The following is a 12,607-nucleotide window of genomic DNA, read 5'->3' on the forward strand; positions in this document are numbered from 1 at the left end:
GTCTTGCCATTATTTCACTGATATTTACTTTGAATGGAATCACTTTTCTTATAGTGTTTTCTTACAGCCACTCAATTTATGATTATGATAGCATTATATTTTTGTGAAATGAATAATAATTATTATAGTTAGTTAACCAATTGGGATGGAGGTTTTGGGTGGATTTTAAAAACTTATGCTATGTCGTGAACTGCTAGCCAATTTCCACTCATTGTAAACACCTTGTGGTTTTCACTGTTACCTTATCAAATAATTCTTTCTATCCTCTTGTCATTCTATTATTGTTTGAAAAAATCTTTGGGCCCTCTGGTCCTTTGTGTGAACTTGGAGTGGGGGCATGTTGTTTTGGTTAACTGATCAAACTTAATATTATCATTTGTACTGTACTTTGTAGCATTCTACAGAGATCTCAGAAGGAATTTCATTTCAATATCTCACTAGGGAACAACTACATGTATCATGTTATGAATCTTTTGTGCTGTACAGGCATAATTCTTGGTCGGGGAAGGTCTTCGTTGCCATTACTTGCGTGGCAGGAGCTTCTTTTATAAATTAAAATGGGCCTTCTGGAGCACAGAGTTGCCTGTAAAATATTCCTCTATGATTCTAGAGCGGGCATTTGAAAACTAAAGTTATGAATTTTCTTTGTGAAATGATTAATTACGAAAAAATCATATTGTGTTTTGTGTGATAACTTGGTTGTTTGATACTAGGGGACACAAAAAAAATTATTTATTTCCAATTTGTTTTGATACATTTTTCAAGTATCTTGCATAGGCCTTCAGGATATCCATGCAAGGAGAGGATGATGCAAATAATGGTTTTAGAGTTGGCAGGTAATTAAGAAAGAGGAAAGGTAATATTAAAACTGGGAAAAGAGAAGGAAACATGGAGATGAGAAAGTGGAGGAAGCACATAGAATGAATGCAAGAAGGGATACAATATACCAGGGAAATAAAGCAAATGAAGAGTAACATCAAAATAAAACTTTGTAATGCCATCAATAAAATAAACTTTAACGTGGCCTAGGTTTCACTGCTATCCAGAAGCATCAGGCCTAATGATGCTGGGTTGCAGTGAAACCTAGATCACATTAACATTATTTTTAAATGTGGCATTACAAAGTTTTATTTTGATCTTATTCATCATGGATTCACCACAAAATTATGGCTGAAGTGATTAAATAAGGTAAATAATGGCAAGGAGGTCTGGAAGGAACTAAATTTTCAAGAGGCAAAACCCTGCCTGCTACATCCAAGTTGGTTCCTGCAAAGTCATATGCTAAGTTTTCCATTACATGATCTAACTTGGGTTAGCCCTTTCAATATCTTTGCTCTTTATCATCAGCCCCAAAGATATTTGAAAATGATGCCAGGTATTGTTATTTTCCTACCGTCTTCTCTGATTACCAAAAGTTCTAACCATCGCATATTTAAAACATTTAAGTGCTTCTTGTGTTCTCTTCCCTCTACTTTATTGTCTTATTTTAAACTCCTCTGGCTACCTCCTCTCCTCACACGCTGTGCACACCATAAGTGAAATATGGATTTAAGTGCTACCGGGTGGCATCTCCCTGATGTTATCGTAAAATTTCAACCATACCAGGGAATATAATTTGGTGTCCGTACAAAAAGAGGACACAGTGGGGTGGACTTTCTCATTGCCGAAAAAATTTATTTACATGTGCCAAATACTTTTAAGCATAGTGAAAGGGCAATAGTAAGGGTGTTAGAACAACATCAATGATGACAGGGGGAAAGCATGACTTATTCTGAATTGAATAGACATCCCCAATAGATATTTTTTTTAGGTATATATTAGGCATTCCGTATTAAATGCATCCCTTTTTCTCCCTTGCTCATTGTGATTAGTGAGTTATGTCTTTTACTTCACAGCTTCACTGGTTCTTGGGATTAGTGAGATCCAAATTAAAAGCCATTAAATCTTAAATGCACTGATTATCTTTTGGCAGCTGCAACTTTAAGTGACAAAAATCTGTTTCAATTGGAATTCACTTTCCTGAAAACATTTTGACTTTTGGAGTTGTGTTGAGATTGTGATAGCAGAAAAACTTATTTCTTCTGATTTCTCATAGGAAGGCCCTTCAAACGTCCTTCCTTCGCTATAATTTGTATGAGCAAATAGATGTGGAATACCCCCTTGATTTTATTGTATTGCTGCACTGGGGGAATTTTGAGCTGTTATCACTGCTCAAAGGCTATTCTATTAATTGCTTACCGTACCGTACACGTCCACTAAATGGCGATGAATTGATATCAGAGAAGAAGTCGTCAGTTGGCTTCGTGATGCGGCGGTAGAAAGGTACTATGCTGGTATTATAAAAGCTGCTTACAAGGATGCAAAAAGTGATTGATCATCAAGGCAACTATGTAGAAAAATAGCTAAGTGCTTAGCCTTTCCTATGGTGTACACAAAGTTAAGAATAAATTTGATTTTTCATGAAAAAAAATATGAGACCTTACTTTTTGAATCGCCCTCATATTATAAGTGGGCGTCTTCAAGTTAGTCCAATATGTTTTTAGTTCTGATTCTGAGGTGTCATACTAAAGAAATGCATGTATTGAATTCATTGGTTTATAATTTGTTCTTTTGTAATTTTTGTCCAGCTCTTCTAGGGTAGCTGAAAGACTAGCCCAAGAGTTTACATTAAATGTTCAGGATGAAACCAGAGATAAAAGTTACAGTTTGAAGTTTCCAGGCACACGGACTGTTTTAGAAGTTAAAGGAGATGTTCATTCTGTGACCGATATTCCAGTTCGCCACCAAGTATGGACAGGTTGGCCACAAAGAGCTCTTGATGATGACTCTGTAAGTTTTATTTCCAAGATGGAAGTTCTTTTTTATTTGTTAAATAATTTGAATGAACTGCATATGTTACATTAGAAGGGTTTCATAAATATCTTCAATATATTCAGGTTAAGACACATTTAAGATGGCATAGAGGAAATTGCTTGGGCAGAGCTGCAATTTAAGAGTTCCAATCGTATGTTGAAATTTGAAACTAATTATTAGTATAATTTTTTAGGAGACCCTGGGTTGTGCAACCAATAAACTTGAAGTTGTTGCATTATTTGTGTCATAACCCTCAGCTTCATTGTGATTAATTTAACACTAAGAACAAAGGAAATGGATTGCCTCATGATATCAATGAGCTCAAAATCATAATTGGGATGCTCGACCTCTTGCTTCAAACAACTTACTTAGCAAGAATGCCCTCTTAAATAATTCCTTGGTCCAAGGGCATGTGCAGAACTATTTCAAGTGGTAGAAACTTGCTGTTGAAAAATGTTTACCCCTATATCTCTACTGTGAAGGTGCTGCAAAATCCCAGTGGCTATGACATAAGGGACTGTGGACCAATAGAATACACCCTCTCACGCTTGCTCTCTTCAGACTGATTGTTTTTGGGACAAGATGGTACTTGACTGTTACCCTAGTATACATTTTCCTGCAAATGATGCCAAATCCAAATCTTTCTTGTTATGTAGTGTTCATTTCAATTGTGTTGGTGTTAATTTCTCATTTGAAATGTCATTTTGAATTGTGTCAAGAGTACTATAGGGCAATTTGCTCATTTGTGTATTAAATGTCATGCATCAAAGTTATTTTGTCCTATGCATCCTGGTATGCTACTGAAAGGCATGGTGGTGGTTTTGGTAATCATTGACATATAAATCACATTTGCTGCAGCTGGTGTATTGGTCTGTATAGCTAGATGATGCTGGTATGTATGGTAATGGGCTGATCTAGTCATTTTCTATCAGAGGACTTATCAAAAGAATCCAAAATACAGTTTTGATCCTGTCGAGATTTTTGAGGGTGTTGATATTGCTAGCCCCATGAGGCCTAAAATTCATCACATCCACACAAATATTAAATAGAGAAATGCAGGATAAATAATATCAGCGCCAGGATTTTCACTATCAAAATGGAATGTGTGTACTGGTAACTGCCCTAGAAACACTTGAGAAAATCCATGTCCTTATTTTGCCCTAAGGCACTAGGCACTATTGTAAAATTCAAATTGTAAGAACCCTTGATTGGTCAAACTTAATGGACTTCTTTGTATTTGTGCCGCAGAAAGTCATTATGTCACAGAATATGTAAGTAAATAGTCCTGAAAGTCATGGGAAAGTTCAAAGAAACTTCCCTTTTAAACATCAATCTATGGACCCCGACAACATTTCTAAGCAATGAAAACTATCCATTAGCTTATTGAAAATTTGAAGTTAAGTTGAAAAAACTGAATTGAAGTTGGACACACCGAAGGTACCAGTTAAAGTTGTGTGTGTAAGTTCAAAATTAGCTCCTTTTTGACTTTTTCAAGTGTTGGTATAATTTCAGCTAAGCGATAAATTGACTGCCGGGTCATGTTACCCATATACTTGAAAGCCTTGTATTATTTTTGTCACCACCCTCAGCTTCTTTCCTTTCCATTATTCTAGTTACCCTATTACAGTGGTTTTACAATTAGGGGAGACGACCGAAAGCTGAGATAATGTGTGTCATTAAAGACGGGTGGGATAGGAGGAAGGGTTGAGAGAAACCCAGTGTCAATATTAGCCTACTCTTAATGAAAGGCACCAAGGGGTCCACAGCTTAACGTCCCACAAAGCACCTCCAGTAGGGATCAGGATACCACTGAAAACATCTTGTCTCCAGGATTTGAATCTGGGCCTCTTGTGTCGAAAGCCATTATATTTGTCACCATACCATTCCCATCCCTGAAATCTGTTAGAACTAGTCAAAAGTGAATTGTAAATAACTAATTAATGGCAAGAATCCCCTCACTATAAGTGTATTGTGGTTAGCTTTTCTAACTGGGAACCAGGAAGCTGTTGGGCAGCTTAAGCATGATTTTTGGTATTGAGATTGGATATCATCAATGTTTTATGTTCATATAATTAAATTAATAATGACTGCCCAAGCATTGCAAGATTTTTTTTACATTTATCATTTTTTTGTTTATCAATAAATAAATGTATGCTTCCTAAGTTAGCAAAAGACAAGAATTTTAACTATTATTAATAGAATAACTATATATTAATGAATTAGGTTTTAAAGTTTTAATTCTGATGCATGCTAGTAATTAAAAGTTAAATTAAATGGTATTATATCAAGAGTGAGATGAAGCTAGTTTTAACCCTTCTATACCCCTCAGAGTTTGACTCTAACAGCATAAGACCATATTTTAATTGTTATTTCGTTAGGTATTTGTTATTATGAAATTAATTGCTGCAGCATATTCAAGCTGGATTGCTGCATGGTAAGTAAGGGATTGAATATAACCCATACTGGAAAGATAGATTTCCCTATCTTTTGTGCACATTTTTTCACAGGATTTAGTATCGTTTAAAGGGCAGAGAACTTACTTCCTGATATTTTCAGGTGACTCTGGCATGTTCAGGTATTGATTACCCTACTCATAAGTTGTCGGTGAGGAAAGCAGTTACTGCTAGTCATCCCACATCTGTTGCTAGAGATAATAAAAAGGTAACTATATGAAACAAAATGACAAGCATTTTGCAGAAATACTAAAAAATGTGTGCAATCCTCTCATTATTCAGCCTTGAGGGGTGCAAAACTTTTTTTGTGGGGACACATTTCTGCCTTTGGGTATCCAGAATTTTTTTCAAACTGAAAAAAATGGTTACTTGAGAGAAGGCCTGCATGCCAAAGAAGCAGGACTTTTATTTAGGAGAGAATACCAATGTAGATTTAATTTCAAAGTATGAAGAGGACTCAAGGTCTCCAAAGACTGATTTCACTTCTTGTTTCCTCTAATCTAGAATTTCTCCATCATCATTTCATTGGCACTGTTTAGCTATCATGTTAGAGCTCTCTATCAAATGTTGGGAGGAAACATTAGTACCTGAATTTCCTTTTAGCTTATTTGGGTATCAATAAAGTCATCCAAATATACACTCTGGTTATGTGGAATATGAAACCAGCCCCTGATTTTGCACATAAGTAATGGTTTTCCGACCACAAGGTTGCAATTTGTGGGATTTTTCCGGAGTACAGGATCTCCTGAGGACCAAAATAGTAGTGCGGAAACAGAATTGCATTAGGCACGGAAGCTTTCTCGACGAGGGAATTAATGTCATGGACATTAAGGATTTTAAGTAAAGGCTCCATAAAACTTAGATATAGATCATAGTGTGCTCCTTTTTGACATGCCTTATATCATGCATATACACCACCCGCCTGGTCTTTTTGTATTGTGATCTCTGGGCAAATGAAAATTAATAATATTAACAGTTTTGTTGAACGGGGAAACATAGTCATTGGAAACATCAACAGGATTATAGTTGTAGAAAACAACAGGATTATAGTGTAGTTGTAGTTGGCTTGAAATGTGGGTGTGGAGATGAATGGAAAAGCTGAAGTGGACATAAAGGAAAACAAATTTTGATTTTATCTCATTTGTATATTCCCAGTGCCATTAACATGAGTTATTGTTCTGTTACAGATAGTGATTGACCTAGCTGATAGTGATAACAGTTCTGTAGAAGAATTTGAAGATGCATCAGAGTCATTTAATGCAGAGGATGACATGTCCATTATGGGTATTGAAAGCAAGAGGATGCAGCCATTAAGTATGTATATGGTGGCACTTTTTAGTATATGTAATTTAAATTATGGGTTAGGTCTCTTTTAATACTTTTAAATGGTCTATTTCCCACAAATATTGCTAAATACAATTGTTGTAGTGTTAACGTATGCTAAAATGCATGCAATGGTGTATAATAATTTATAATCTGAATAATGAATGCATGTGTGAACAACTCGGTTAAATCTTAAACAGCTAAGTGATCCTAAAACCATTTGGGAATTTGTTTTTGCAAAACTATGAGAAAATATGACCATAAGAATAATATTTTAGATTCATCAATTGACTGCTTATGTTGTGGTTAGGTTATTGATCTGAAAAACAGAAAAAATATGAATATCACAATGTTTTAATGGTTATATATTTTTTTAAATCAGGTCAGGTATTGGGAGATTCAGAAACCCTTTCTCTGGAGAAGTCAAGTTTGATTTGGACCTGTGCCCAAAAACTACCTTTTTATCAGTTCACAGGGATTTTATTGATGAGGTGTTAAGGCATCTCTGATTGTTTTAGTTTTGTCATGACTTTGCTATTTTGCAAATTATGGGTACATGCTTAATGTGGCTCCCATTTATTTGTGTACAACTCTTATGTAACAAACCTCGTAGTAATGATAATATAAAATGTTTTCATTTTAAAATTTTGAAATGCCCTCTCAGTATAAATCTTGTAGCTAATGCAAAATGTAAATTTTTTGTAATAAGTATTTTAGTGAAGGGAACACTTTTTGAAGGCCAGAAAATCTTTTCAATCTAATGTTCCTCCAAATTTGAGCAATTCAAATGTTTACTTTTGCATGTAAATTTGAAATTAAAATTTTTGCAATATGTTTATTAATATTAGTGTCCTGTTCTCCTTAGTTCCAGATAATGTGGAGGATGAAGCATCTGCTTCCTTCCATTTTACTGAACAATTTCGGAGTCGCTATGGTCGTGCACATCCTGTATTCTTTCAAGGTTGTCTAGATGATGCTGTAAAAGAGGCATGTTCAAAACCTGCAAAAGAGGTAATTTAAATTTTGATTGATTGCACTATTGTGTTGCAATCTGAATCCAAAATATTTTTAGTGCCATTTTCACATTGATTTCTGGTAATTTATTAAATATTTTATACTATCTAGGATTGAACAGTTCTATTATAATAATTTGGGAGTTCTTTCTAGAAGGTGAAGGCTCTGTGAAATACTAACATTTATCCCATGTAGGCATGTAGCCCATATGAAGCTGTAGGAAACAATTTGTGAGCTGTGATTCTCATGAGTCTCTTTCCAGAATTTCATGTTGTAAAAAGCTATTAATGTGCATATTGCATAACATACAAGTGAAACATGATGTGATTTCTGTTCAATAAGTAGTGACCATACAATTTTTATGTCATGATTTATTTTTTTTAGATTTTACTTTGTTTTAAATGGTTGGCTTTATCTGTAATAGACATTTGGTACAAGTTTCATTGATTTGATGCCAGTATTTTCTTCTGTGGCAGTCATTTAAATTTGTAATTCTCAGTTTGACCATGCTTACTTCTGATTTTGAAAAGAAATTTCTGTGAAATATCTCTTCTCATTGGGATTCTTGAAACAATAATTTGGGTTTGGATCTGGACTAAGAGTTGGATGAAAGGACACACATCACATGAATTTTTGCTAAATATTCATCAACAGCATTTGTGATATTCAGGCGTGCATGATTGTCATTCAGAATCTAGCCTGAAATGTAGCTTTTTCCCAGTGAAATGTCTCAGGAGAATTTTCAGTATATCTGAATAGTATGCTCCATTAACAGTTTTGTATGCTTGTATGACATCCTGGTGCATCATCGCCTGAATATTGAAGAAGACTATGATTATAAGTTTCCCGGCATACAGTTTATTTGTGTTTATGATGACAGTACTTGGCTGTGTGCTCTCAGGATCAATGAACATTGCCATTTTTCAATTCCAGTAATGGCCTTAGGAAAGAAAACTTGTCATCCTCTTGTAATATCAACTTAAATTGTTAGCAAGTCTTCACATAAGTGTTCTGTTGTCCAGGTATTAACATTCTTGGAACCTACCTAGCACAATAATGTCTCATGTGCAATTTTTCTTTTAGAAAGTATATTGTATTTAGTGTATGGTACCCAATTAGTTTTGCAATATTTATGATTGTGCTCTTGACATTATTCGACAATCTTGTCTGATAGTGACAGTAATGATGTTAATGTTTACTGCTGTGAGAGCAGTGGCTGGAGAACAGGGTTCACCATCTTTTGAAATTGTCTTACGTCTTTAAACATTGCAAACCATTTCGTAGCTGTGCCATATGGAAGGACAGACTCTCCTTAAGCCTTATGTAGCATTAAATTGACCTCAGCTAATGATCACAGAGGAAAAATTTCATTGCAGTATATTGCTCATAGCCTGTTGCCTCTATAATTGCTGCTGGCAAACTGAACATGCTTCAAATTACAATGGCTGCTACTGATTCAGTTCTAGATTCAAATCAATGAAATGTAAGCAACATGTACTTAACATATTAAGCTGACAATGTGGCAAAAGTAAGACTTTACACAATCACTTATTGGATTCAAAATGTATGATCACTCTTTATTCAGTAGCCTGCATAGGATTCAAGTAATTAGTGATCTCATCCAAAGTAATTTTTAAGCAGTATAATTTTTTATTGACCAGGTTAATAAAAATCATCAATGGAGTATGATGAGAATTGTGGCTCTATCCTCAATTATTGTTATACTCCGACTGACTCAAATAAGTAAATATACATGTAAATGAGAGACTAAGTGATTATTTACTATCAATTCTGTCATTACTCTAACAAGGGTAAAACTTGTTCAAAATATCTGTGGAGCTGTATCAAAGAAAAATTGTTCCATCAAACAAATATAGGAAAAGTATTGTTCAAATGAAGTAGTGAAAGTGATATTTTATTTCCCAGTGGATAACCTCAATTTGAGTAGATTTGAGTGTTTGGATCTTAGGAAAGAAAGTCAATTTGTGAATTAAATACCTTAAGGTGGATCTCCATCAAGGTAAGGAGTTAAGGTAAATAAACTTACAAATCAGCTGATGTATGGGATTCCTTTTCCATGGACAATTAGAAGTCGATACCATGGAGCACATTTGGAACGGCAATCCTAAGCATTAAAATATATGTTATATAATTGACTAATGAATAACCTTCATGATGAAATAATAAATTTCCCTAATTGCGTAGTGATCCATCATCCTCTTCCATTCAATCCTGTGGAAGCATGCCAGGTATTATTGGTATATACTATTAATCAATATTAAACACTAATTACACATTTTATAGAATGATATCTAATCTAATCTATCTTTTTTTTTCAGAGGCGTTTGCTGGCTCTTTACCTACACCATGAAGCAAGTGTGCTTACGAATGTGTTTTGTGCTCAACTATTGTGTGCTGAATCAATTATTTCCTGTTTAACTTCCAACTTTGTACTCTGGGGATGGGACATCACTTTTCAGTCCAACCGAAATAAGTAAGTGAAAGATGAAAGGCTTCTCAGCAGATTGTTTTGCAATGGGTGTTTTGTTTATTGTGCAAGGCTGAATATCATGTCAACTAGAAATAGGTAAAATGCTCTGCATGAAAGCTACACTGTAATGAGCACATTTTGTAATTATATTTTGTCTTCTATTTCGAGATTTTGATACTAAATCTGTGATCTATTTTAGGCTTTTGGCTTCTGTGTCAAGGAGTCTAGGCACTATGGCATCAATGACAATCCAAAATATTGAAGTGGAGCAACTGCCTACTTTGATAATTGTCATGAAGGCGAGATCAGTAACGGAAATATTCACAGTCATTCATGGTAATTTCAAATTATTTTGTACTTTAACTAATTAAGTACTATGATATATTCATCACTGTAAGTGATCATTGTTTGAGTTAAATAGTTTTGAATTGTATTTGAATCACTAATGGTGATAAACATTTGAAAACTTTTCAGTAATTTCTGTCTTGTGTGTGCAAATAATTGCCATACATACATAATTATTGAGCTTCAGTTAAAATATATGGAATGAAGCGAACTCTATTTAGCATCCAATAAGAACTGCGACATTACAGAAGTTCATAGTCCAAATTTTTCAAAATTTAAATGAGTCTGTGATGTTTAAAATTGTAGATATATCTTAGGCATATGAAATGTATAATAAGTAAATTCTGAGGAGGAGTCACCTAAAATTGTCATAATTGAAACTAAAGTGGATGTTATCTCTACATTTCCCTACATATCTCTATCTCCACCTTTTCTGCTGATATATGCCTGCCCTTTGAATTGTTATTGATTCATTATCAAAATATGTATGTATTTTGTTTTAACAATACTGAAAACTTTAGGGTAAATTATCATCAGAAAATAAAAATTCAATTATTCTTTAGTGCATTTCTCAGTTTAGTGTAGTGAGTATTTATTGCATTTAGATTAGCATAATTGAAAAACTTGAGGAATTGATTATTTTACCTTTAGAATATTTCCTTTTTTAAAACATTTTTCTTTTCTTGTGCATCTAGGAAGTATAAGCGTTCACGAACTCCTTTCAAGTTTAATCCAGGCAGTTGATTTATTTGAACAACAGCAACGATTAGAAATCAAAGAAGAAGAGGAAAGGGCAGCTAGGGAGCTTGTGAAAAGAGAACAAGATGAAGCATACTTTGCCTCCCTGGAAGCAGACAGGTGAATGAATATATGGATTAATAACTTCCAATTTAACTTTTTACTTAAGTCCATAATATAGTTGTTAAGAATACGTTCTTTGCATTATCAACAGATTTTTAGGACATCTTCATGTGAAATATGCCATTATAATTGAAAGCTGATATTATTCTCCAAATAAATTTTTCAAAATTCTTTATTAATGCAAATTTATATCTTCAAGTATAAAATCAAGCAATTTTATGTTTGAAGCGATTACATCCTAACAAGCACCACCACTCAGTTTAATCAAACGTCAAGGAATAATATCGCATATTGAAGTTGTTATTAATGGGTTGGTGTTTTAGTTGTATTTTCATTTAAAGATTAAATTTGGTGAAAGGGATAAAAAGGTTGGTTAACGACAGATACATTAATTATATAGGCCTACGATTTTGTTCAAGCTCCATAGGGGCTTATGTAATAAAAAATATAAGTTTTGCAGGTGCAAGCATCTCAATGTGTAGGGCAATTTGGTGCTATAAATTTTTCATTGTGATGTTAAGACCATTATATTTCCGTCTCATATTTCCATATCATAAATCTTTACTATCCGTAAACCTTTTCTTGCATTGAAAAGAGAAGTGTGGTGATACAGATCTCACTTGTTTCTAATTTGATCAAAAATAGTTACTTTTCTTTGTTAACTAATGTCGTAAATATCCTTAATATTAGCTATATTTTCCTTTCATTTTTCACAATTTTCTTGTCTTCTTTTTTTTGCATAGCTTGTGAATTTTGTATAGTGCTTGAATTTGTCTCACATCTTGTGTGTTCTGTACATCCATCATGACTGCTGACAGAAATATTTTAATGCTTAATATAGCTGGAACTTGTCATGGGAACTGCATGGGCATCCGCTACGTGAAATGGCATCAGAAGTTATTTCGTAAACAAAACTGATTCCATTTATGGGAGTACCAGGCTGTTGAGCCTGAGACAATGTCATCTACAAATACAAGGACAGCCCACTCCCGTGTTAAAACTTTAACTAAGGATCGCTTGCTCCCATGTTATGACCTTTAACTCTGATTTCTTTATGACACCCCCTCGAAGAGGGAGTTGTTTCACAATGATACTACGGCGTAGTTACATTCAGGGTCAATAGATGTTGCTGCTGTCACATTGCTGTGCCTTGGCTGCTTTGTTTTCTTATATCTCTCCTTAGTATTTTATGTACCATTTTATTTTTTTCAATAATCTATCGGTTAAGGTAGGTTTTGGATGGACACAACTACCAAATAAATATTTT

The 12,607-nt window shown here is 34.2% G+C and overlaps 1 protein-coding gene across 1 annotated transcript in view; it reads left to right on the forward strand.

Annotated features, from left to right (window-relative positions):
• Window positions 1-12,607, forward strand: part of casp (Fas associated factor casp) — a 32,399-nt gene that overhangs the window by 3,114 nt on the left and 16,678 nt on the right. The window contains exons 6-12 of the mRNA XM_071598694.1: window positions 2,628-2,829; window positions 5,410-5,514; window positions 6,494-6,620; window positions 7,495-7,640; window positions 9,983-10,137; window positions 10,334-10,470; window positions 11,175-11,337. Of these exons, the coding sequence (XP_071454795.1) occupies window positions 2,628-2,829; window positions 5,410-5,514; window positions 6,494-6,620; window positions 7,495-7,640; window positions 9,983-10,137; window positions 10,334-10,470; window positions 11,175-11,337 (1,035 nt within the window). The remainder of the gene's footprint in view (window positions 1-2,627; window positions 2,830-5,409; window positions 5,515-6,493; window positions 6,621-7,494; window positions 7,641-9,982; window positions 10,138-10,333; window positions 10,471-11,174; window positions 11,338-12,607) is intronic.

Source organism: Hetaerina americana, unplaced genomic scaffold (assembly GCF_022747635.1).
Source record: "Hetaerina americana unplaced genomic scaffold, ioHetAmer1.1.p SCAF_10, whole genome shotgun sequence".
Classification (NCBI taxonomy): domain Eukaryota; kingdom Metazoa; phylum Arthropoda; class Insecta; order Odonata; family Calopterygidae; genus Hetaerina; species Hetaerina americana.